This window comes from Carlito syrichta, unplaced genomic scaffold, assembly GCF_000164805.1.
Source record: "Carlito syrichta isolate Samal-C Ts95f unplaced genomic scaffold, Tarsius_syrichta-2.0.1 Scaffold128673, whole genome shotgun sequence".
NCBI lineage: Eukaryota > Metazoa > Chordata > Mammalia > Primates > Tarsiidae > Carlito > Carlito syrichta.
This window is the reverse complement of record NW_007072769.1, coordinates 116,730-143,828: the sequence shown is the minus strand read 5'-3', so window position 1 is coordinate 143,828 and position 27,099 is coordinate 116,730. Positions and strand designations below refer to the sequence as shown.

The 27,099-nt window shown below is 40.0% G+C and overlaps 1 protein-coding gene across 6 annotated transcripts in view; it reads right to left on the bottom strand.

Annotated features, from left to right (window-relative positions):
- Positions 1–6,141: 6,141 nt before the first annotated feature.
- AZIN1 (antizyme inhibitor 1) overlaps positions 6,142–27,099 on the bottom strand; it is a 36,922-nt gene continuing 15,964 nt past the window's right edge. For 2 of the 6 annotated variants that reach the window (XM_021707974.1, XM_021707975.1), the window contains 10 exons: positions 23,531–23,727; positions 19,269–19,442; positions 18,284–18,456; positions 16,432–16,566; positions 14,165–14,246; positions 13,681–13,755; positions 12,880–13,042; positions 10,636–10,751; positions 10,096–10,310; positions 6,142–9,626 (listed from right to left, as the gene is read on the bottom strand). In XM_021707974.1, coding sequence (XP_021563649.1) covers positions 9,515–9,626; positions 10,096–10,310; positions 10,636–10,751; positions 12,880–13,042; positions 13,681–13,755; positions 14,165–14,246; positions 16,432–16,566; positions 18,284–18,456; positions 19,269–19,442; positions 23,531–23,632 — 1,347 coding nt within the window. In that variant the 5' untranslated portion in view covers positions 23,633–23,727 and the 3' untranslated portion in view covers positions 6,142–9,514. Of the gene's footprint in view, positions 9,627–10,095; positions 10,311–10,635; positions 10,752–12,879; positions 13,043–13,680; positions 13,756–14,164; positions 14,247–16,431; positions 16,567–18,283; positions 18,457–19,264; positions 19,443–23,530; positions 23,728–27,099 lie in introns of all 6 variants that reach the window. The other 4 variants (XM_008048919.2, XM_008048920.2, XM_021707977.1 and 1 more) reach the window with 3 other exon arrangements.

The window sequence follows — 27,099 nt, the reverse complement described above, 5'->3', positions numbered from 1 at the left end:
AAGTTTTGGAAGAAAGTGGAGTCACTGGTAGTTCCAAGTCTCTGTTAGCTTTCCACTCATCTTATTCAGGAGGCATCGCGTGCTTGGGCTGGGGTGGGGGGAGGTGAGGTTGCACACCTGGGTTGTGCAGACAGCTGGCAAGGCTGGGAGAAAAGGGGTGATGGGCCCCTGGGTTGCTGAGTTATAGGAAAGAGAGGGGAAAATGCTGAAAATAAGAGGAGAGGCTGGGTACGCTGCTTTGGGAGGTGGAGACGAGAGGACGGCCTGAGCCCATGGGTTCAAGACCAACCTGGGGAACTTGGTGAAACCTCATCTCTACAGTAAGTCAAAAAAATTAGCTGGGTGTAGTGGTGCACGCCTGTGGCTCCAGCTACTTGGAAGGCTGAGGCGGAAGGATCACCTGAGCCCAGCAGGTTGAGGCTGTGGTGGCCATGAGCGAACCACTGAGCTCCAACCTGGGTGACAGAGTGAGACTCCAACTCAAAAAAAAAAAAAAAAAAAAGAGGAGGAGAGGGTTCAGAGCTCCAGGGTGATCATGGGCAGAACCGTGGACGATACTTCTGGCCGAGAAGGGGCCTAGAACAGATCTCAAAGCCCTTACTCAGAAGGAACCAACCCTGCTAACACCTTGACCTTGGACTTTTAGCCTGCTGAGCTGTGAGGCAACACATTTTGTGTTTGTTTTTTGCTATTTTGAGTCAAAGTCCCACACTGTCACCTGAGCTGGAGTGCAGTGTCATGATCACAACTCACTGCAGCCCTGACCTCCTGGGCTGGCTTAGGCGAGCCTTCTGACTCAGCCTTCTGAGTAGCTGGGTCTACAGGTGCATGACACCACACCGGGCTAATTTTTTGGGCTAGTCTCGGACTCTTGGGCTCAAGCAATCTTTCCGCCTCAGCCTCCCAAAGTGCTGGGATTATAGGTGTGAGCCACCACGCCCAGCCCTTCTGTTGTTTAAGCCACCCAGATTGTGGTATTTTGTCATGGCAGCCCTAACCCTTAGCAGAAACTGCAGTTCTGACCATCTTAAGGAGACATGAAACACGATGCAGGTTTTTTCTCGGAATGACTGCCGTGGCGGCTCCATGGCTGCCTGTAGGGCCCAGGTTCCCATCCCGGCCGCTGGCACCATCAGTTGCTGAAGACCTGCAGCCATGCCCTCGATGGCAAGCTCGCTGGGAACTGCCTTACCATGGTGTCCGTCACTGACAGCTGTCCTCTGACTCGAGGACTGCTTCCCAAGTATGCCTCCTTGCAAGGGTGGTATGCCCCAAGTGACTGGTGAATGCTGGGATGAAGCCCCAGCCCCCATGGCTCAGTTTGGCTGGACGCTGAAGGGTCACCCTAGCTCCCGTGGAACCCACAGACGGTGCCAATAGTGCTTATGGAACTAGCGAGAGTCACCCGTGTGGGCAGGCCAGCCACAACACTAGAGCGCTGACTCGTGAGCCCCACGGCATTTATCACGCTTGTCAGGTCTGTGGGATTTTTTAACTTGAAAATAACGAGTGAGTGAAAACAAAATACTAAAGTTATAGGTCATCACAGGACGTTTTGTGTCTGCGTTTCTCATCTAAGTAGAACCTCCTGCAGGCCATTGGGAACGTGGCTGAAGTCTGAGTGGAATACTGCAGGGTCGTGGGCAAGAGACCAGCTCCAGAGCCCGCGTGCCCAGGTGACAGTCCTAGCCCCGCCACGCACTACTTGCTGTGTGACCACGGATCTGTGAGATGGGGCCGTGTCATTTAGAATAAGAGGGTTAGTAACCAAAGCCCTGGGGGCAGTGCTGGAAACAACATCGTACTGCACAGGACTGTCAAAGTACTTTGGGAAATAGGAGGTCTCTTAGTGGGAGTGCAGTAGTGTCTTCATAGCTCACTGCAGCCCCAAACTCCTGAGCTCAAGCAATCCTCCTGCCTCAGCCATCCAAGTAGCTGTGACTATAGGTGGGCACCATCATGCCATTATTTTATTTTTGAGTCAGGGTCTTGTTCTTATTCAGGCTGAAGTGCAGTGGCACAAACAGTGTCCATTGCAGCCTCAACTTCCTGTGCTCCTGTGCCTTAGCCTTGAAAGTAGCTAGGAATACGAGGTCTTGCTGTGTTGCCTAGGCTGGTCTCAAACTCCTGGGCTCAAGCAACCCTCCCACCTTGGCCTCCCAAAGTGCTGGGATGATAGACATGAGCCACTGTACCAGGCCTGTTTTATTTTTTGGAGAGATGGTATCTATGTTGCCCAGGCTGGCCTTGAACTCCTGGACCTGCAATCATCCTACCTTGGGCTCCCAATGTGCTGGGATTACAGGCCACTGTGTCCAGCACCTCTTAGCTTTTTAGGTTACCTCTGTTCAGTTTTCTTGTCACCCATCAGTAATCCTGGCCCTATGACCATAAATGTAACAACATAAAGGAAGCTTTAAAACTGAACTTTGGAATTTCTAAAGATTTGGGTCATACAGGTAAGGCCTGTTGAGATGCTGATTGTTGGACCTCTGGGAGATGACATTTGTAACCTTGCCACAACTACCCTCTCATCCCATATCACTTCTTACCCTGAAGAAGAGCCGGTGTTGCTTTTCCTAAAAGGTCTCATCTGACAGCCTGGACCTCAGAGTTGTCTTGGAGAACGTCTTTTAAGATGACTTAGCCCTCCCATGTTCTACTTGGGTTTAGATGTGCAAAGGCCAATGGTTCATTTCTATCTTGAAAGAATAATGGCATAGGAAAATGGTGTGAAGCAAAGATTCTGCTTAACCTTTCATGACCTGCAGCTGCGTTTCCTTTATGAAATTCACAGGCATTACTCAGGGCTGGAACTGGGCTATCAGTGTATAACCACCGCTATTCTGGGAAGGGTGATCCCAATGCCAGCATTCAGAAGTGGTACCCAGAAGAGGTGATGAGGTCACGTGAGCCCTGCCCTCATGGATGTATGACTCGCTGCCTTGGGAGTGGGCTTGGCCCGTCTTGCTGTCCCACTCTCCTTTCACCATGAATATACACAAGAAGGCCCTCCTCAGATGCAGGCCTCAGCCTCTAGGACTGTAAGAAATAAATTTTGGCCAGACGCAGTGGTTCATGCCTGTAATCCCAGCACTTTGGGAGTCCAAGCCCAGGGGTTCAAGACCAACATGGTGAACCCTCATCTCCACAATAAATCAAGAAAAATTAGCTGGGCGGGGTAGTTCCAGCTACTTGGAGGCTGAGGCGACAGGATCACCCAAACCCAAGTAGATCAAAGCTGCAGTGGCCAGCGTGCACTCCAGCCTGGGCAACAGTGAGACGCCGACTCAAAAAGATTTCTTTTATGAATCCCCCAGTCTGTGGTCTTCTGTTACAGCACACAAAGCCAGCTAAGCCACCCTCCTGCCACCTGACAGTACCTACTAGGCTGTAACCATTCCACTCCCACAAGTCGTGGGTTTTCAAGGTATGGTGGCTAATGACTACTCTTACAAATAATTTTAACATTTGTGTATTTCTTAACTGTTTAACATGTGCAAACTGCACTGACATATTAAACTGGTTTCTCTTTGTTTGCGTCAGTCTCACTCTGACACAGTCACAGCTCACTGCAGTCTTGAGCTCCTGGGTTCAGGCAATCCTTCTGCCTCAGCCTCTTGAGTAGCTAGGACTGTAGGCACACATCGCCACACCTGGCTGATTTTTTGTAGAGACACGGTCTTACTTACCATGCTGCACAGGCTGGTCTCAAAGCACTCCTGGGCTCAGGCAATCCTCTCACCTCAGCCTCCAAAGTGATGGGATTACCGGTGGGAGCCACCACGCCTGGCAGTTTGTTTTGTAAGACTGCACAAATGTTTTGTGATGGGAGTCAGGGCACAACCTGACTGTTGTGCCCTGACTCCCATTTGTTTCCACTGTGAAGTTTCCCATAGTGTAATGAGCTTTGGGAAAGTATGTCATGTGACAACGCACACCAACGGGAAAGGAAGAGTTTCCCTTCCACTGTGGGCTTCTCGCAAACTGCACTCCTGACTTCGACTCCTGTTTGTCGTTCCCAAGGACTCTAAACTCAAGTTATCTGCAGCAATGTGCAGCTAACTACCTAAACCCATTCTTAACCTTTAAAAAATGTCTTTCTTTGGGGGTCACTAAAGTTCTTTATCCTCTCCCAAGTTTTCAAGTATGGCGTTTACATTCTTAACTCCAATAGAATCACAGAATTATAAAGGAGGAAACTAAACAGTTCGAGGCCAGCCTGGGCAACATAGTGAGACCTCGTCTGTACAAAAAACCAAAAACATTAGTCTGCTGTGGTGGTGCACACCTGCATTTCCAGCTATTGGGAGGCTGAGGCAGAAGGACCATCTGAAGCCCAGGTGACAGTGAGACTCCGACTCAAAAACAAACAACAAACCAAAACAACAAGAGAGATAATGTTGCAAACCCTGCTTGGAAGTGTAAAATGGAAGTGAAGGATTTAAATTGGTTTCCATTCGTTTTGTGTCAGTCTTAGAATACAGAGAAAACCTCCTCCCAATAAATAGAGCAGTTTGAGAAACAAAATGAAAAATACATGGAAATCAATAAAACCAGACCATTAAAATTCCTCAACCTGGCCAGGCACGGTGGCTTATGCTTGTGATCCCAACACTTTGGGAGACCAATGCGGGAAGATCACTTGAGGTCAGGAATTCAAGATCAGCCCTAGAAATGTAGTGAGACCCTGTCTCTGTAAGAAAAAAAGAAATTCCTGAACTTAAGCCAAGTGTTCTTTTCTCTGCATATTGCAACTAAAAACTGAATGGTGATAAAGTCATAGGCACAGGCACAGGCACACACCAACTGAAGTCTGGCATTATTTACAAACAGTTGGCTGGACTCTGGGGCTAAATTTAATTCAAGAAAGATTCTATCCGTTTACTGCAAGATTTTTTTTTTTTTTTGAGTTGGAGTCTCACTCTGTCACCCAGACTGTAGTGCAGTGGCCGCTCCCGGCCACCGCAGCCTCGACCTGCTGGGCTCCGGCGATCCTTCCGCCTCAGCCTTCCAAGTAGCTGGAACTACATGTGCACGCTACCATGCCCGGCTGATTTTTGATTTATTGTAGAGATGAGGTCTCGCCAACTTGCCCAGGTGGGTCTCGAACCCGCGGGCTCAGGCAATCCACTCACCTCATCCTCCCAAAGCGCGAGATTATAGGCTGAGCCACCGAGCCCGGCTTACTGCAAGATCTTTTGCACTCCTATGCAACCTGTCTCTGCTCTACGGCTGCTGATGCAGTCACTTCATGTTACTCAAATGCAGATACTCACCTTTTCAATGGCCCATAACTGATCCAATGGGAACCTACTCAATAGGCGATCAGCAAAGAAAATTTAGAAGGGTTTAAAGCAAAGGGTTTAGACAGGCAAAAGCTGCACTGAGGCAGAATCAGGGTTTGAAAGCTCATTTAACAATGGAATTGTTTCTGAAGCTGAAGTCATGACATAGGTCAAGGATTCAGGAGTATGAATTCTTGGCCTCTCCGTGTACTATGTCAAGACAATAAAAATGGACCGTGGCATGCAGATGAAGCCTCTACTAACTGCCACTTATTTTATTTTTGAGTTGGAGTCTCACTCTATTGCCCAGGCTGGAGTGCAGTGCCATGCACATGGCCACCCTGACCTGCTGGGCTCAGGTGATCCTTTCTCAGTCTTCCAAATAGCTGGAACTACAGGTGTGCACCATCACACCCGACTAATTTCTTTTATTTATTGTAGAGACGAGGTCTCTCCAAGTTGCCTGGGCTGGTTTTGAACCTTGGGGCTTGGGCAATCCTTTCACCTCCACCTCCCAAAGGGTTGGGATTATAGGGGTGAACTACCATGGCCAGGCTACTAACTGCCATTTAAAGAAACTTGGCTTGACTAGTCCCAGTTTCCAAAACACACCCCACCCCCAACTGTGCGACACTCAAATCAGACGGTCCAGGTGGGTCAGTGCCCGTTTTCATGTTCCTTTCTAGGTGAAGACATGCATTGTGATTCAGAAGACACATATGCAGCACTAGCCATCTGTACACAAAGGAAAAACAATTCCTCAGCATGTCTGAATGGGAATTGCAACCTTTCAGTCAGAAAACTTTTCAGGGTGTCTTTACCCAAATAGATGACCACACATTACCAGAATTCCTTCAAACTTAAAACATAAAACTTTTATTATGGCTAACATTCTCCTGCCCCAAATTACCAACACATGGGGGGCTTGGAAAAACCCCAACACAATCCTCAACTCCAATGGGATTCCAAGTCCCAGCAGGAGGAAAAGGCTCCATAGACATACCTAATTTTTACTGTTGAAATACAGCCACTCTTAAAGCTGGTCCACAGTGCCTTAACGAGGAGATCAGCCTTCAGCAAATGCCATTCAGAACTAGAACTAGTTTTCGTTTATTCCTAGGTCAGGTTTATCCCCATTAGGAAAGCTTACATCTGCAATTACCTGCACCATAGTTTCTGTGGCCCAGGCTGGAGTACAGTGGCATCACCATGGCCCTCACTGCCAGTCATCACTGCCAGTCACCTCACAACTTGACCTCATTTGAGATCAGGTACCCTTCCCTATACAAAGCTACTTTTATTACCACCCTTTTCCATCTGGGAAAACTGAAGCACAGAAGAGTTAGAGACCAGCCTGTGTTCCCACAGGTAGAATTTGGCAGAGGCAGAATTCCAGTTGACATTGAAGTCAAGGCTCTACATCTATCTACCACCCTGAATTACTGAATTGCCTGAACAGTAAACTTTAAACTGAATGTTCCTTCCAGAAATAGTGAATAAGATTAATTTCCTATCAAGTTGCCCAGTTAACTAAAGTGTTTGAAGAACAAAAAGATGTTTTTGTTTGAGCAGAGTTCAGATAACTTCTTAAAGCCAAGGCAGGTTAGCAACTAAATATACTCCAAAAACAACAAAGAAAAAAGGGACTGAACAGTGTGTGGCTTTTCTAACCCAGTGTTTGCATTTAACGGTATTAAGAAGCAATGCTTACTTGGAATAACATCTAGCTTCACTTACATCAACCTATTTCATTTAGTCCAGGTTTAAACTGTTAGGAGGCTAGTGAAGAGACATGACTAGAAAAGGCAGCATAGAAACACCTTAGCGTGCACATATATACTGGGCTTGACCAAAACTTTCGTTGTTCATTTCTAACTCTCACCACCTGTTTACCAGAATCAATTTGCTCTGAAATAAAACAAGAAGCAAAGAATGCTTCCAAATTAATATACAAAGCTGATAATGTAAAATTTCACCTCTATTGCATGATAGAAGCCAAAGTGAAACGTGAAGAGGAATAAAAACATTTATCTATGTATTCAGAATCACACACAAATTTCCTTTACAGTTCAATTTACTATATAGAAATCATTTGGGCTTTATAGTTTCAGTTAACTTTTGAACTGAGATTACAATATTGTAACAATTTTTTTTTACATTAATTCAGTACTTTTTTAGCATACCAAATTGAAATACATAGGTTCAAACTTCAGATTTATGGCAAACAGTCTTCAAATACAATACAGACATTTTTTTAAAGTTACCATATCATTCACATGTGATATTTGCGACTCGGAGCTATTTCACACAGAACAGCTCTCCTGTGGATATGGCAAAATTGATATGCCATTAAGTTCAAGCCTCTATAGCCAAGCCAAGGACTCAAGTTGCACCATCTTTAAAAAGGTTTGGCATTTCTGGACTACAACAATGCACATGTAAAGAAAGAAGGAAACAATTAGTCCTCCTCGTTACAGTTAAAAAAAGTTGCATGGTAGCTTGGAGTTTTGCATAAAATCCCATATTACATCTTGGGAAAGTCCAAGGTCAATTAGATGACAATGGATTGGGATCCTAAATTTTTCTTAATTAACAGAACCCATGAAATTCAAATGGGCATTAACCAAATCAAAAAATATTAAGCACCTACTGGTTTAAGAGATTGAAATTTATTAGAGATTCATGATCAATTTATTTCCACCTTGAAGTGAAGGTGTAAAAACCAGCTATTAAGTGCATTCCGAACTTCTCCTATGTAGCACAGGTAGAATCTTCTGTCCATTGGCACCAAAGTAAAGTCACATTTCCTCTTGGGAGACAGAAATTCCACATCCGAACATAGAGTAAGTTAGGAAAAAGTGACCCTTGTCTATTTTATTACTATTGTGATTCTGAGATCTAGGATTACTAATACACTAGCAGTGAACAAAGCAAATTCCTGGCAACAACTGTCAGGTTAGTGACGCTAACTCCCTTCCCTAACCACCACAAAATTTTAGTATGAAAATAATTAAAAGTAATGGCTAAGCTGAACAAGTGGGAACTAACAAGAAACTAAGGGAATAGTCAAACCAACAACAAAACCCCTAAATTTGAAACCACTGCAATTGAGTAACTGAAGAAGTGAGTGTGCTTTACCCAACCCCTGCCCACTCTGAATTTAAACATTCCGTGCAAAAGAGCATCAGGTTTCTAGATAAAGATGTAGCCCTTCTTTAAGTTTTAGTGCTCTGTGGTTCTCTGCAATTTTATTTCCTTTCCTCCCCATGTTTATTCAAAGTATTTAATAGAATCTTACATATCAGTCAAAAGGTTTGTGATTCACAGATTTACTAAGGTACTCTATGCATTCTATCTATACAGAAACACCTATGAATTATTACAATTAGTCTATGCAGAATTAACATTGTGGTGTTAAAATTGTTAGACATCATGCTTACTGCACATCAACTCTCCATCATTAATCCGAACCTCACAATGATTTACCACTTGACTTAAATTACTAATTAAATAATCGAAAAATGCACTGAGCCAAACTAAACTTAAATGGGCTATAAAGAAAAAAAACCTTCAAAACAGTCTATATACACATCTATTTCAAAACTACCTTTGCTAGCTAGCCCCTTTCCCAAAGTTTTAGCCTGAAAAGACAGTAAAATCTACACAAAATTTTATTGCAATCATACAACGGTTACATTAGGTCAAATACAACAAATACTATGATGCAATTTTACATTTATTAAACTACAGTTCATAGCACAAATTTACACATTCTAAATACACTAAACGGTATCTAATGAAGTCACACTGGTCTTCCACTGACATCTGATATATCTGGGTGAAAGACATTAACTTTACAAGACTTTTTAACACGAATCCTTAGTATAAAAACTGTGTACTTGTATGTAAACGGTTTAATGGGGAACCCAATTAATGGGCTTCCATCTCCACTAAGTCATCCATTTTGTTGCATATTTTATTTTAAACGCTTAAGGGGTAGGACAAACCGGTGGGTTTAAATCTGGATACATTATCTAAATTTCCCATTACCCCCAATGAATTATAGATGAAAATTGATTTTGTCTGGTCCCAAATAGCTACTACTAATAGTTTTTGTTTCCAAAATAATTAACAGAATAGAATTGCTTAAATTTTTTTCCACACTGGAATGTTGACCAGACAAACATAACCTGCAACTTCAGATCTAAAGAAGCGTTCATGCCTGTTTAAGCCTCAGTGGAAAAGCTGCCTTCTTGGCTTAGCTGGATGCAAGAAGGCACAAAGAAGAAGCTCTTCATCATCGCGTCGGAAGTAATTCCAGCATCTTGCATCTCATACCTATAGAAAAAAAAAAGAAGACCCTTAAAAGGTGATCAATTTTCTATTATAGTCATGCACTGCAGTGATTTTTTTGTCAAAGATAGACCACATGCAGAACTGTGGTGCCATGAGCTTATCATGGAGTTGAAGTTCCTATTGCCTAGTGACATTATACCTGTTGTAATGTTGCAGCACAACCCCACTTCCTTTTCTGTGTTTAAAAATCTTTAGATACTCAAATACTATTGTTATATGCTGCCACAGGTTTGTAGCCTAGGAGCAACAGGTGACACCATCCAGACTAGGTGTGTGGCAGTCTGGGCCACCCTGAAATCACCTAACAACGTATTTCTCAGAACCAGCACCTACTGTTAAAATGATACAAGATGGTACACTTCTAAGTTAAGCATTCCTTACAGAATTAAAGTTTGAACAAATCTAAAGCATCACCTCAAACACCATCAACTTTAAAATAAAAGCACCTTACCAATCACTGAATGACATCATGTAATAAACAGCTGGCCTTTGCATATCATTAAAAGCAGATGGTTCATGGAAAGAATCTGCTCCCATGTTATCAAAAATAAGCCAATCTCCTACATTCAGCTCAGGAAGAAGACAGCTTTCCACAATCTGATCAAGCTCATCACAGGACGGACCCCAAAGGCTGCTTGTAAACAGAGGCTCATCTTCCTTGTATTTCTGTAGGAAAGTAAATGTTTTTAATTATTTTCTTGCACTCATTCATGCAGTGTTGAGTTTGTGGCTGGATATCAGATCCAATGTGCCCATGGAAAAAAGGCCTAGGGCCAAGGGCACAGTGCTCCTTCTTAAGCCCCAGTGGTACCATTAACTCTACATAAAGGCCACAAACTGGAGGAACTTGGCCAAAAGAAAGCAAATCCTCAAAAAGGGCATTTTTCTGTACCCTAAGATAGTTCTCAAAAAATTGGGAGGCATCTTAAAAATAGCAGCTCAGTTTATAAACTGCCAAGTAGGTTTTGATATTATTTCTGATACAACTTGCCTTGTGAACCTCTGGAATGGTATTTAAGTCCTCAGACAGTTTACTTGCAAAGGAACCATAAACACCATCATTCATATAATACATGAAGGCTGGTTCATCACTTCCGGTTTTTTCTACTGAAATAAAACAGAAAAAGGGAAGATGAATTTATTGCAAAATGTCCAGTATATACTTAATATAAAACACATATCATCAATACTCATTTCCTGGTTTTTAAAATACCAATCTCAGCAGGTGAGGTGGCTCACATCTGTAATCCCAGCAATTTGGGAGGCACAGGCGAGAGGACTGCCTGAGCTCAGGGGTTCGAGACCACCCTGGGCAAGTGGCAAGATCTTATCTCTACAATAAATCAAAAAATTAGCCGAGCATGGTGGTGCGCACCTGTAGTTCATGCTACTTGGAAGGCTGGGGTGGAAGGATCACCTGAGCCCAGCAGGTCGAAGCTGAGGTGGCCGTGAGGGTGCCACTATACTCCAGCCTGGGCAACAGACTCCGACTCAAAACAACAACAACAGCAGCAAAAATACCAATCTCCAAAAAAAATGAACAGGGCTCCCTAGAGAAACACCTAATTACAGCATGGAGTTAGGAAAAGGTTAAAATGATCCTGGAATATCTTGATGTACTAGGAAGTAAAGATGTGCTCAAAGAATGGGGACATGTCAAAAGGATTCAAATCTGGGACAGTAAAATAAATTATAAAAGTAACAGATTATATAACCTATTGAGTAGGTATGTATGAATCTATACCAATATAAATAGGAAGGAAGTCAAAGTCTCACTCTGTCACCCAGGCTGGAGTGCTGTGGCATTCTTCACTCTTGCAATCCTCTTGCCTCAGCCTCCCAAAGTGCTGGAATTACAGGCGTTAAGCCACCACACCCGGCAAAAAGTTCCTCTTAAGGTCAGTTAATACACTGAACAATAGAGACAGAAATTCTTTAGCAGTCGCTAAAACTAATGGGGTGGGGGTCTGATAAAAAAACGGGTAGCTTATTCACATAGCCTTAAACTACCTTGTCATTTCACAATGAAGAAACCTTCCTGACACCACCTTAACCAAGTGTTCAAAACTAGCATCAAAGAATTTAAAAAAACCCTAGTACTATCAATATTAGAACAGAATACTATCGTGTACCATCTAACATTATGACTGAGAATAACAGAATACCTCTCTGGGGCCAGGCATAGTAGCTCAAGCCTGTAATCCTAGTTCTTTGGGAGGCTGAGGTGGAGGACTACTTGAAGCCAGAAGACCAAAACTAGCCTGGGCAACATAGCAAGTCCCAGTCTCTACAAAAAACTAAAAAAATCAGCTAGGCATGGTGGAGAGTGCCATAATTCCAGCTACTCTGGAAGCTGAGGCGGGAGTATCACTTGAGCCCAGGAGTTCCAGGCTGCAGCAAGTTATGGTGGTACCACTAAACCCCAGTCTGGGTGACAGAGTGAGACCTTATCTCTAATAAAATAAAAAATAAAAATTCTAATCTGAAAAAAATACATATCACTTTGATGGACATCATGCCCCAAATGCATAGGCTAAAACATTAAACAACAGGCTAAAACATTAATCACAAAGAAGTAGCAAACAGCCCAAACTGAGGAACTACTACTAAACTTCTACCCTTCAAAAATGTCAAAGCTAAAAAGTATAGAGTAATGCACTGAGAAAACTTTTTTCAGACTAAAGGAGAAATGACATGCATTATGTGGTCCTAGATTGGACTCTAAAAAAGAAAAACGCAAAGTTGTAAAGGACAGGATTAATCTAGTGAAAAAGATGTTGTAGTACTTCCTACAATGATAATGGTTGACAAGAGAGGCTGTCTAGTGCCCTTTTCTTAGTTTGACTTAAGATGGAGTCAAAGGACTCTTTTCTGACCCTTGTTACATAAGAAAGTATGAAGCAGATTCTTCCTGTGATCCATCTGCGGTAAGAAAAACGGAACAGATCACAATGAAACAGTCGTTCTGAATAAGACATGAGGAGCAATCTTCTGGAGAAGATCACCTAAAACATACATATCTAATCAGTACCTAGAACTGGATTCAGGAAGTCTCATGAAATGGGACCTTGACTATAGCATTTTGAAAAGCTCTCCAGCTGCCTGTAGCAGGCTAAAAACCACTCACAACTTTATGACCATGTATTCATTTCCAGACTACTGAAATTATCTATTAACAAATAGGAAAAAAAAAACAAAAACAAAAAAACCCAAACCACAAACCTTATAAACTTACCTCCAGAGGAAAATTTATCATTTTCAACAACTTTCTTTGCTATGATATTAACTGCAAGTGTAAATGCAGAAGACACATAGTAGCTTCCAGGTTCCGAAATTATCTTAATGCCAGATCCTTCAGGAAAGTAGATATCCAACAGAGGGCTTATTATATGATTAACCTATAAATTCAAAATCCCACGTTATGATTTTGACATCAGATTAGATAATTCACAATATTCAGAGATTATATAGCAACTAAGTTTTCTAGGAAAACTGAGCAGTTTTAATTACAGACCATGAAGCTTAGCTATTTAGCAGTTACCTTAAGCAACGAATTAGGTATACTTTCAAGTAAAAAGTTTATTCAAATGACATTAATTTTTAATAGCAAATATTCACTAGTGTCTTTCTTTAAAGTCATTTTCCTAAACTTGATTGCTAAAAAACAGAATAGGCAAATTTCAAATCACAGTTTCTAGATACTACAGAGTAAGAGTAGGGCAGGGCAAGATGGTGAGGAACTGAGGGACCATGTGCATCTGGATAAAAGAGCTCCTGTTATGCATCCATTTGTGCCATGAAGTACTGAAACACAACTGAAATAAATCTTTTCCGTTATACAGATCAAAGAATTTTACCCAACTTTTTAAAATTAGCTAGGTCTTCTCATTGCTTGGTCATTTTCTACGAATGAAATTTTAAATAGATGTTACAGGCTTTAGTTTCCGCCATTGTAAAAATCCTGTCTACACACATATCACATAAGTAGCCAAAAAAGTGATTATTCTGGTATGTCCACCCACTGAAAAAAGTTTACCTCTTCCAATTGAAATTCAGTTCCTGTGAAGCCTCCACCGATGTCTAACATGTTCATTGTAAAGCCAAATTCTCCCTAGAGATGAAAAACATACTTTAAATGCTCTTCCAAACTTTACTGGATGTGAGAACAGTTTTAAAACCCCCTCCTCCCAGGGAGGCAACTAGTTGTTCTGGCCTTTACTACAAGTGCTTGGTTTTTTAAAAATAGAACCAGATTAGTTCAGAGTTATGTATATCCACCTCCTGGTCTTATCTGTACTCTCTTCAAGACTTATGCAAGTAAATTACTCTTTCACTCCTTTACCCACTTAAAAAGTGTGACTGTACAGAACCCTGAATGCTTACATAATAAAAAATAAGGAAAAAAAAGAGGCACATGTCATATTAGGTATAATGAGAGTAACCAGGCAGGAACCAACGCTGAATCTTAGTCTTAAATAACATTCTGGCTTAAAATATCAACATAATTTAAAAGAACTTACAGCCATGTCAAACACACATCGAGCATCAGATAGAGCATGTACATATACTTGAGATTCTTTGCAAGTACTTGAAACATGAAATCTGAAAGAAATAGAATAAACTTAAAGTTGCAGCAAGTTTTAAAGGCACTTCCTATAATCCCTTTCAACTGTTATTCACAGTATTGACACCATTAACTTTACCAAATATTTAACGTATTAGAAGAATTAGCCTCTGATTATCCAATAGTTATAGTGCCAGTTTCTTAGAAAAGGTAATGTTTAGATAAAACTATAATTCTATAAGCAAAAAGGTAACAATAAGTCAATCAGCCATGCCTCATGGTTACACCACAGGGCATGCTTTTATGTATATGTGAACTAACAAGCACCAGTTAAACTGAGTCACAAAATCTTCAATTTTACCCAAATACAAAAATGTATCTGTTATGAAACACAAATGACCATTATTAAGCCAATAGGGATACTTATAAATAATATCAGTGATTCAGAATACTTAAAACACGATTTTGTATCCCAATTATGGCAGGAAGAGTTTTACTAGTGTTAAAATTCATAGAACTATATATACCTGGCCAGGCTTGGTGGCTCAGCCTGTAATCCCAGCACTTTGGGAGGCTGAGGTGGGTAGACTGCCTGAGTCTGCGGGTTTGAGACCAGCCTGGGCAACTTGGCGAGACCCTGCCTCTACAATAAATTAAAAATTAGCCGGGTGTGATAATGCGTGCTTGCAGTTTTGGCTACTTGGAAGGCTGAGGCAGAAGGATCTCTGGAGTCCAGCAGATTGATGCTGGGGTGGCCGTGAATGTGCCACTGCACTCCAGCCTGAGCGACGGAGACTCCAATTCAAAAAAGAACTGTCTACACCCAATAAGTCCATGTTTATATGTTAACTTAAAAAATAAAAAGTAGTTGACATATGAACAAAACTCTAAAATATATCAGCATTATCACCTAAGGAAGAAATTAAAATTTTATGTGGACTGATGTGGAATGTTATCTATTGTACAGGGTATAGTAAGATCCAATTTTTCATTTCAAAGACTATCACCTATGTTTATGTGCAAAGAGGTACAGAAAGGTACAGAATAAACAGTGGGGCCTCTTTTACACCTTTTCGATCATTTTAAAAATCAAGAACTTTTGCTTCAGTAATAACAGCAATAAACTGGCAAGCACAGAATATATGAGGCTTAGTGTTACTGTGTCCATAATTAGTTCTAAGGCTACAGTTAAGCCATTAAACCTCTTTGAGTCTTGGTTTCCCCATATATAAAATTAAGAAAGCTAAACAAAGTCTGATTTATTGAAGTGCCACTTGAGGAATTAAGAAGAAAATGTCTTCAGACAGAAAACAGAAAGAATGAAATGATATCTACAAATTAGAAGTTGAATGATATTTTTTTTTTTTTTTTTGAGTTGGAGTCTCACTCTGTCGCCCAGACTGGAGTGCAGTGGCCGCTCCCGGTCACCGCAGCCTCGACCTGCTGGGCTCCCGCGATCCTTCCGCCTCAGTCTTCCAAGTAGCCGGAATTACAGGCATGCGCTACCACGCCCGGCTGATTTTTTGATTTATTGTAGAGATGAGGTCTTGCTGCCCAGGCGGGTCTCGAACCTGCGGGTTCAGGCAATCCGGTCACCTCAGCCTCTCAAAGGCGCAGGATTACAGGCTGAGCCACCGAGCCCGGCTTGAATGATATTTTAATATTCATTAGAATCCTAGCAAATCCTTTCCAAATCCCAAAGGTGGCAAATTATTTCACATTAACCTTTCAGTTGCAAAGTACTATGAAAAAGAAAGCATAGTTGTTTCCTGACAATAAGGAAACACATGTTAAAAAACTGGAAGAGTTGGCTGGGTGCGGTGGCTCACACCTATATGCTTCCAGCACTTTGGGCAGCTGAGGTGGGAGGATCGCTTGAGCTCAGGAGTTTCAGACTGCCTAGGCAACAGAATGATACCGCTTTAAAAAAAAAAAATCAAAAAATTAGCAGAGCACAGTGGCCAGCACCTGTGGGCCCAGCTACTTGGGAGACTGAGGTGGGAGGATTGCCTGAACCCAGGAAGTCTAGCTGCAGAGAGCTGTGATCATTGCCACACTGCAATTCAGCCTAGGAAACAGAGTGAGATTCTAACTCAAAACAAAACAAAAAACTGAAAGAAGTTGAATCTTATATTTTATGCAAATGAATTATTAAATCAACAGCCAGAAAAACTATCACCCTAAAATGTCTAATGTTTTAAAAGTTTAAAACCAAATACTCACTTAACCCCAATTATTTGGACATCAAGTTCCTTAGCACATTCCAAGAGATGCCTACAGTTCTTCAGTGTAGTGCCAAACTTCATGTTATCCTCTTCGCCTCCAATATTATCTTCTGTTGCAATATGTAGTAAGACCCTAAGAGAAGGGGAGATGATTGGGGCAGAGTTGGTTTACATCATCATCAGCACATGTGAAGCCTGAAGATTGTAGGAAGTGTGTTGATTATGTTGCCAGCGCTCCCAAATCCAGCGACGGATGAATCAAGTGAACCTAATGAAAAACAATCCTGTATAGAGAAAAAACTAGCAATTAGGGCCTAAAGCATGAAGCTTACAAAGGATGGGATTTTGGAAAATGCAGCAAGTTAAGACTCTGTTGTAGCATCAAGAGTTGGTAGGATTCTGTAATGAAAGACGACATTACTTTCAAATGAAGTCTACCAGTCCATAAATTCACCTAGAAAGACTAAATTGAACAGCAATGCCATTGTTGTCTTTCAATAAACATATCAGGGTATTAAGTGTCTTCAAATTTGATTGTTCTAACTAGTTAACTCTCCATCATTTGCTCTGAACATTTCTATTCACCTCTTACAACCCTGCAGGTTTCTAACTCGTAAAAACTTTGAATTATTTTATGTGTCTAAACAGCAGTCTTTTTCCCTACTGATTCAATCTATTTGGTGTTTTCTTCCAAATCAGCACAACCAAGACAAAATGATCAAGACTGACTAAATTTCTTTTTTCACTAAAAGCTGCAAATCTACAAATGTTTTTGCTTAAATGCTGTTTTTCTGAGGAAATGTTAATTAAATTAACTAAGAGGATTCATAGTGCAATTATGCAAATATAGCTATGACTCTAATTTGATGATTAGAGGGCAAGACTGATAAGAGCAAAAATCATTTTACCTAAGGGTAGAATCAGCTCTATCAAAAATGTGCTAATTTCCAATCTAAAAGTAAATATCCCAAATCAAAGCTTGTCTTGAGATCACAGAACAGAATGATTTTAAGAAAACCAAGTGCTTCTCTATCTCTACAATTTTCCCAAAAAAGCTTTTATCCAAACAAAGGTTTTCAGGATATTCAATGCTGTCAGGATATCTTAAGTACACCATTAAAGTAATTAAGTATAGACATACAAAGAAAATACAGATATGATACACAATTTTAGAAACACACAAAATATATTAACAGTAAGCCAACAATTGTGAAATACAATATGCTTAGTTCATTCTAAACTCCAACATACTAGTTAGTGAAAGTGTAACTTTTGCCTTAAAATTCTTTGCATTTAAAAATAAAGTTTTTAATTAAAAAAAACTATCTGTGGATCATGCAGGTGCAAGTAAAAAATTAAACATAATGCTCAAAAAAGTGGAAACCTTAAAAAAGAAATTCCAAGTCTACAGACTAGGTTCCTAAGACATTGTCAATAAGGATGACCATTCAAGAACTATGGCCAAGGATAGATGAAACCTTCACCTAACCAGATGAAAAAGCTAACCAAAATACGTTCTGTTCCCACTATGTCAAGTAACTAAGAGGGCTATTGTAATTATTAAAATATAACCATTACTCTAATTTGGTTATCACACCTACTTTTCTTCTTTGAATTATAGATTAAGATCATATTTCCAAACTGTCCTTACTTCCTTTCAATTCCACAAGGATCAGAAGTAGGCAGTCAATAAAATGCTACTAGTTTTTTTCATATAGGAATGTTAATTAAGTTATAATTACAATGCACACCACTACTCCACCATAAACACACCTTCTTCTCAGGCTAAAGACAAACCCAACCTTCTAAGTGGGAAGATAATATTCTCAAATACTTAATTTTACACTTACTTGGCGTTTGGGTGATTGCGTGCAATTTTCTTCAATTCAATTTCATTGTCACATGTCATAATATTCACTCCAACTTTTGCTGCATACTTTATCTGAGACACTTGCTTGCAAGGACTTATGTAAATAATATTTTCTGGAGATACACCCAATTCTTGCACTAAAGCCATTTCATTCTGTGAAGACAGATTTTAAACAGTGTCATCTAAAAGGCAAAATTTCTATTACTTTCCATTTAATTACTCTTGTATACTTGTTTATTTTTCTGGTCAAACTAAAACTATAAGAGGTTAAGTCAAGATTAAATGATGGTATAGTTCACATTAAGGTAATGCTTCTGGCCGGACTCGGTGGCTCAGAATGTAATCCCGCGCTTTGGGAGGCCAAGGTAAGTGAATTGCCTGAGCCTGCGGATTCGAGACCCACCCGGGCAACTTGGTGAGAGCTCATCTCTACAATAAATCAAAAATTAGACAGGCGTGGTAGTGAGCGCCTGTAGTTCCAGCTACTTGGAAGGCTGAGGCGAAAGGATCACCGGAGCCCAGCAGGTTGAGGCTATGGTGGCCAGGAGCGAGCCACTGCACTCCAGTCTGGACGACAGAGTGAGACTCCAACACACACACACACACAAAAAGGTAATGCTTCCTCTACTACTCTATTAAAAACCTTTAAAAACAAGTACCACCAGAGAAATCTCATAGCTTAGAAATATCTGCTTTAGTTAGAAGTAATTTGGTACTCTCTAGTCTAAGAATAGAAACAAGTAAAAGTTTTTGATGAATAAAGTTTTTAAAGGCTCATCATAGTGAAACTTCCTTTTCATTGGCACATTTGGTAAGTCTGTAGTAAATTTCCAGTGGGACTGCAAATTCAACAATTATTTTAAAACTCCATCCAAAAGTCAACCTTCCTTACATCTGTTCTACTATTGCAGGTAACGGGAAGTTTTTAAATGTTGCAATTCAGAGAAAAAATGAAAAATACCTACTTTAGTAGAACAAGCAAATCCAGTTCCAAGAGCTGCCAGAATCTCTAGTACAGCTGGAGTAGAGTTGCACTTCACTGTATAGAATGGCTTTATCTGGGCCACCACACTCTGCCATTGACTGTGTTTCTTCACAATCTTTCCAAGATCTCCCACAAAAAATGCATTTTTTCCTGTCTATTATAATTATGAAAAGAAGACAAACGTGATCAAAGAACCACAGAAAATAGAGTATCAACGTAGGAACGAACCTCCCTTCCCCACAAATGGGCCAAGATATAAATTTATGTACAGTGGTACATTTAAAGCTTGTTAAGTGGAATCTAACTAGATCTAGTAAACATTAAAAGAAACTGTAAACACGTCTGCCCTTTCCCTTTCAAGACTTTTTGCTGTCCTACATTGGTATACAAAATAGTCTATTTTTGAGATTAAAAAAAAGCTATCAATCACAGTGATTTTCTATTTCAGAATCATGTCTTAATTTTACTTTTTAGTAACTGAGACCTATTTCCTCCTGTCCTACCACTACTTTAGACAGACTTACTTTGGCAGTTCGGGATATAATTTTCTAAAAAAGTAAGTAGAATCAGGAATGCTAAATGAAACAAACTATACTTCTCCATTAAAACTGCACCTTAGCAGGGTGTGGTGGCTCACGTCTGTAATTCCAGCACTTTGGGAGGTGGAGGTGAGAGAACTGCCTGAATCCAGGGGCTCAAGACCAGCCTAGGCAACTTGGCAAGACCTTGTCTTTATAATAAATCAAAAAATTAGCCAAGAGTGGTGGCGTGTGCCTGTAGTTCCAGCTACTTGGAACTGAGCCCAGTGGATCAAGGCTGCAGAGGCCATGAGATAGCCACTACACTCCAGCCTGGGCAACAGTGAGACTCAGACTCAAACAAACAAACAACAAAAAACCGCACCTTAAGAAAAAGATGGTAAAATAAAGGAGCAATTTCACCGGGAAGTCATTTTAAAGACAAAGTCATTAGTCTGTGCACAGGGATGGTAATATTAGACTTAAAAACCACAGTAAGTAGGCCAAGTGCAATGGCTCATGCCTATAATCCCAGCACTTTGGGAGAGACTGAGGCAAGAGGATTTCTTGAGCCCATGTCTACAAAATATAAAAAAATTAGTCTGGGGTGGTGGCCCGTGCCCATAGTCCCAGCTACTCAAGAGGCTGAGACAGAAGGATCACCTGAGTCCAGGAGGTTGAGGCTATAGTGAGCCACGATCGTTCCACTGCACGCCAGCGTGGGGGATAGGGTAAAATTTCAACTCAAAAATATATCTGCATCAAAATGTCAGATAAACTGAATAAGAATAATCTTCTCTCAAAAGCAAAAAAGCATATTTCAATTAGGGATCTGGAAGAGCAGTGTAATAATTTTAAAGTTGTGGCTATTCTGTATATGTAGACCAGAATATTAATTACTCAATACTATTAGATGGCAGACAAAATAATCTTATTTAGGGTGTATAACATCCAAATATATGAGAAGCCATGAAGACAACTGTATTGCTTGCAATACTTTAACTCACATTGTTTGAAAATGTCCATTACTGGAATATAGTGCCTAGCTGACAAAACAAAAATGGAAATTATGCGTTGTGTAGCAGATTTGTTAACTGTTGTATTAACTCATTCACGACAGCTGACGTGAATTTATATCATTCCAAATTCTGTTCCTGGTTTCCACTGCCATGAATTTACCTCATCGTGAAAGACTGTCTTTTTGGGTTTATAATCCAAATAAAAATACAAATAACAGAATGCTGTCAGAGTAGTGTCTGAGACAAATACTGGATATGTCTGCAACTTTCAGTTATATTGTGGAAAAAAAGACAATTTAGAAAAGACCATTTCACTTGTGCTTAATGATAGAAGTCAGTGGCAGCCAGCTTCAGATTTTTTAAAATTTTCACCCACTCTCAGTATTAGGAAAGTGAAAATCTGCCGGTTGCATATGTGTTAAGATAAGATCCTCTCAGGCATGACATCCATTGGATTCTGGAGTAAAAATTTTTTTTCAGAGTATCACTCTGCTGCCCAGACTAGAGTGCAGAGGGATGCTCACAACCACCGTGGCAATGACCTGCTAGGCTCAGGTGATCCTACCATCCCAGCCTTGCAAGTATCTGGAACTATAGGTGTGTGCCACCATGCCCGGCTAACTTTTTGATTTATTGTAGAGATGAGGTCTCGCCAAGTTGCCCAAGCTGGTCTCGAACCCTTGGGCTCAGGCAATCCTCTCACCTCTGCCTCCCAAAGTGCTGGGATTAAAAGTATAAGCCACCACGCCTGGCTGGAGTAAGAAATTTTATATTTAAAAAAAAGTTTTATATTTACTTTGAGAGAGATAAGAAATAAGGTATTTATGGATACCAGCAAGAGAAATTAGGTACAACAAGAGATTTGGTTTCCTTTCTTATCTTACGCACATTGTGACTCTGGAAATTTCTCAGTAGGCAATGGAAGACAAAGAAAGAGAGTAAGGAAGCTTTATATTTAAGAAATACTCAACAAATTAGGCAGGCTTAAGAAAAGAACAGAAAATTAAAAGGAAAATAACTTAGAAGGTTACTATAACACTAAGTGTAAAGGCAGACTGAGATAATGGCAATGGGAATGGAGGAGATGAGTGCAATTACACAGAAAAGACCAAGGCTATGTATGGAGAAAAAACAAAAGGCAGAGTGAGTGACTCAGAAAAACACAGACCCACAACCTTCGAGCCACACAATTAGATTAATCCCCGACTGGGCATGATAGCTCCTGCCTGTAATCCCAGCTCTTTGGGAGGTCAAGGCGGGAGGATATTTTGCACCTAGGAGTTCGACCAGCCTGGGCAACACAGCAAGACGCCATCTCTACCAGGAGAGGATAGGGCTAAGGACTAAACCTCCCTCAATGTGGAATAATTTAGATATGGGACAAGAATGGATGAAAGCAATTATTTCAAAGATTATATCTGACTCCAGAAAAGTGTGGCAAAAGTCAGAAGAGGAAAATCAAATGACTAAGAGATATGTCAACAAAATTTGATCAGGAGCTTCCTGGTGACATGAGATAACTAACTGAAGAATGACTTGACAGGAATCAACTGAACGCTATGACAAGCATCACTATTTCTTCAAGAAGTGATGATGCAGAGGACAGGGATTTTTGTTGGAGTGAGGGGAAGAGCACATTTTCAGACAAGAAGAGGAAAGATGTTTTTTGGATAACCTATTAATGAACATCAGTAACATGGAAACAATTTTCTAACACGTTTGGGGAAATATGGGAAATTAACACCACCCAGTAAAACAAATTCTATCCTTAAGTCAATAAATGAAAATAATTATTAATAGATCTAATTCTTTTTAAATGACCTTAACTAGCTGTGAATAGAATTCTGTAGAATTTGACTCTTGGGGCAAGAGTTAATCATTCATCAAATTCTCAGTAAACATACATAACCAAGATTACCTGAAAGTAAATTAAAATCCACTGAAGAAAGTTGAGAAAAATGAGTAAGAAGCTAAAATAAATAGAACACATGAAAAAAACATAAAAACACATAAAAGGCTGGGCTCAGTGGCTCAGCCTGTAATCCCGTGCCTTTGGGAGGCTGAGGTGAGTGGATTACCTGAGCCCGCGGGTTCGAGACCCGCCTGGGCAGCGAGACTTCATCTCTACAATAAATCAAAAAATCAGCCGGGCGTGGTAGCGCATGCCTGTAATTCCGGCTACTCAGAAGGCTGAGGCGGAAGGATCGCCAGAGCCCAGCAGGTGAGGCTGCGGTGGCTGGGAGCGGCCACTGCACTCCAGTCTGGGCAACCGAGTGAGGTCCAACTCAAAACAAACAAACAAACAAACCACATAAAAGGTATAGCAGGAAATGGGCTGTTAGGAAGCTTTTTTTTTTTTTTTTTTTGTAGTAGAGATGGAGTCTTGTTATATTACTCAGGCTGGTCTGTAACTCCTAGGCTGAAGAGACCCTCCCGCCTCAGCGTCCCAAAATGCTGGGATGACAAGCAGAACCATCATGCCCAATCAGGAAGTGAAGTATTTTTTAATAGTGCGAACTGGAAAAGAAAAACACCACACTAGTCAAGGGGCCCAGGGGATAGAGGGTCAGGTTAAAACAACCTGAAAAGTTAACATCTGAACCAAATACTTATCAGATTAACATCTTGGAAATTAAAGCACTGATATTTCAAAATTTGGAAAATCATATCCACTATACCTGAGAAATGTGTGATAGCACACTCACCAGAGTATGTTCATAAACATAGTTATCAATAACATTTCCAAGGTTTGTTCCTTCATCCAACAGGCCAACGGAATAGTTTGCATCGTCAATAAATCCTTTCATCTCAGCCGTATTCCACAAAGCCGAAAGTCATAAACCAGGAAAAACAAGAGACGGGCCACGAAGCCTATGTCTGGGTCCTTAGAATATGCAACAAACTGTCAAAATATAAATTATATAAACATCTGTTGTTATTTCAATAGTTAAACATGATGTATGAGATGTCGGTGAAAGTATGCTAAGTGCCTAACAGTGAGAAATTCATGAATTACCTATCACCGTAACATTGGATTAATATCCTTCAATATCCATTTAAAAAATGCATACATATTTTATATATTTATAAAACAAGGCCAATTTAATTTGATAGGGTAACTCACATATGGCCACATTATATTACAAATCTATATTTACAGAGTTGCAGACCCAAACTGTATTATTAACTCATTCGCAACTGCTGATGTGAACTTACGTCATTCCAAATTATATCCCTGGTTGCTGCTACTGTGAATTTACCTAATCATGAAAGACTGCCTTTTTGGGTTTATAATCTGAATAAAAATGTGTAGTACAGAATGCTAGCCAGAGTGGCGTCTGAGGTAAATACTGGATATATCTCCAACTTTCAGCTGTATTGTGAAAATTTAGAAAAGACCATTTCACTTGTGTTTCATTACAGAAGTCTGTGGCAACCAGCTTCAGAGTTTTTAAAATTTTCACCTGTTCTCAGTATTAGGAAAGTGAAACATTTGCTGGTTGGGAATGTGTTAATATCTTATGCTTCTGTAACATATAATTTTACTTTTGTGTGTGTGTGTGCTTCAAAGAACATGGGGTGCACATATCTCTAATTTTACTTCTTTTTAAGTAAAGAAGGTAGTGAAATAAGTATCTGCAGTCAAAAAATTATACTAGTTTGAGCTTCAATATACTGTCAGTCACCCAAAAGAGTACTGCCAGATAATTGCAGATAAATGTAAATAAAATTCCAAAGTAGGTGAAATAGGAATGAGTGAGGGTGGAAGGCTGCTTTAGGGAACAACCTGTAGCATGTACACAGACTGCCTAGGCCTTATACTTTCAGCTAAGTTAGCAAAGGGGTATCTTACGAAGTGACTTTTTTTTAACCTGGTTCTGGCTATGTCATTTAGTAGTATATGAATCTTCCAATGCCTCTAAACTTCAGTTAACTATCTTAGTTCTTCAAAAGACTGCTGTTAAAAAAAGAATCATACAGCATATGAACTAAAAATATCCAGTGTTGTCTCTAGAGCTAAAATTAAGTTGCCAATGACCAGAAACACAAAAACATCAAAATTAGAAAAAATATAAGCTAGGTATCTGTACACTCTAAGGCAGTTACCAAGAAGTCTGTTTTTAAAAATTTTTAATATAAAGATTTGGGGTACAATTCAGGGTTAGGTATATAAACACTGATCATGCAGGTACCCTTGTTGATGAAGGAAATCTGGTTTTTAAAAGGCTTTAGGCTAAATCTCACCTCTCCTGGAAAGAACAATTAATAAGTCCATCAATCAAATAATCTTTCCCCCTCCTTTAGATCACCCAATCTCCTCTGGGCAGCACATATGACATGCAGGTTCATCTTCTTTGCTAAGTTTCACTGGTCCTTAGGTTACGTTAAAAAATGATTTCAACATAAACGAGATAAAACAAGTCCTTCAGACAGGGCTTGGTACTGATTTCTTGTTGCCACATTAATAATGGGTATAGACCAGCTGTCTTAGCAATCTATTTGAAACCTGCACAGCCTTTCCTGTGTCCTTAATCCCCCGCCGTGCGCCCCCCCTCCACATTGTCCCATTCTGGAGTTCACCTAGGGTGATGGCCCTCATCTAGACTCCAATTCAACGGTCCTCAAAGTGTCAGCATTCTGGCTGCACCAAAACAAATTCATCAATAAGCTGTAGTATTAGTCAAACTTAATAAAACACATACACTATTCAGTTTTATTTTAAAACACTAACAGCTTTATTTCCAAGAAGCCAACTCATCATCTCTTTCATGCCATGGTACAGACTGAAAAGTTAGGGATATTTTTATTTTACCAAAAAAGTTAATTGACGCCTATCTGCATAAGACCTAATACTTATGCAGTGAAGTCTGGGCATTCTCTAATGGTTTTTATGACAGATTAACTGAAGTAAATCTGTATAAACAGAAAGTAGACATTTTAAACTGAAGATGTATATTAATTTTAAATGACGAAACTCCCTAGAACACCAATTTTAAGGGGATATTCAACTAGGCGATAAGAACAACAGAAAAGATAAAGGCCACTTGTCAAAAAGATAAATGTCAAGGTAAATATAAGAAAGTGGGAACTTCCTTTTAAGTTTAACATCACTACTCTTTTGCTTATCAGTCAGCTTTCATTTATTCTAGTAACTAGATATAAAATGTTTAATCAATACCTTTGGCCTAAATAAAATACACTTTGAAAAACACACACACACACAAATCTTTATACTAATACAGCAAGCTTTCACTTAACGTCATTGACGGATTCTTACAAACTACTTTATCGAAACCATGGAAAGCTGAAGCAATTTTTTCCCTTAATGTTATCATGCAATTACGTTGCTATATTTTGTTTTGCCTAAAATTGCAGATTCCAAGAACGCATCAGCTATGTTGAGAGCTTACTGTACTGTATCTCAGTTGTAAATCTGAGTATATTCTACTATACATGTAGTATTTGGTACTTATTTGAAAATTTTGGGTTATTGATTATGGACCACCACAGGCAAGTGATGCCAAGTACAAAAGGTCTAGCTAGCTGTTAAAGTCAGAACAAGATGAACCTCACTTTCCTATGGCTATAGAGCTTATAGGAAGGGTAATTTTCCTCCAACATTCAGGATCCTCAGTACAGAAATCATCAGGCCCACTGGATCCCATCTTAACTGCTGAATGCCTACATTCTTCAGAGTTTTTATTATAGTATTACGTTCATATAGTTTTTTTTTTCCCCTGAGGACTTTCAAATTACATAATCTAGCAGGTTCAACTCTCACTGATTGCTAAACTAGCTTAATCTAATAATGACCATGTTTCCAGCATCCTGTCAGGGTCTGTTCTAAGTATTTTATCTATGCAATATTAATTCTCTTAACCCTTCAAACCACGATGATGATATTATCCCCATTTTACAGATGAAGATAATAAAGCACAGATCAATTAAGCAGGCTAACTTTAGAAATGCTGATGATCAAACTATGTTTAAAACAAAACTTAAAACCTGCCTCCCCAGCACCCTATCACTATAAAACACAAGATTCCTGTTTTGGAAATCCAACACAACTCTCGGTCTCTTTAATCGAACATTATCACATTCATATAATCAACTAACCCTTTTCAGACATTAATACCCATAGTTGATTCACACTGTTATAAAAACATTCCATCATGCCTGTCATAGCCTTTTTACAGGAGGGAGACAAAAAACAACCAGAATTTATAAAAAATTGTGTATTTTTACATGCTTAAAAACTTCAGTCATTTTCTTT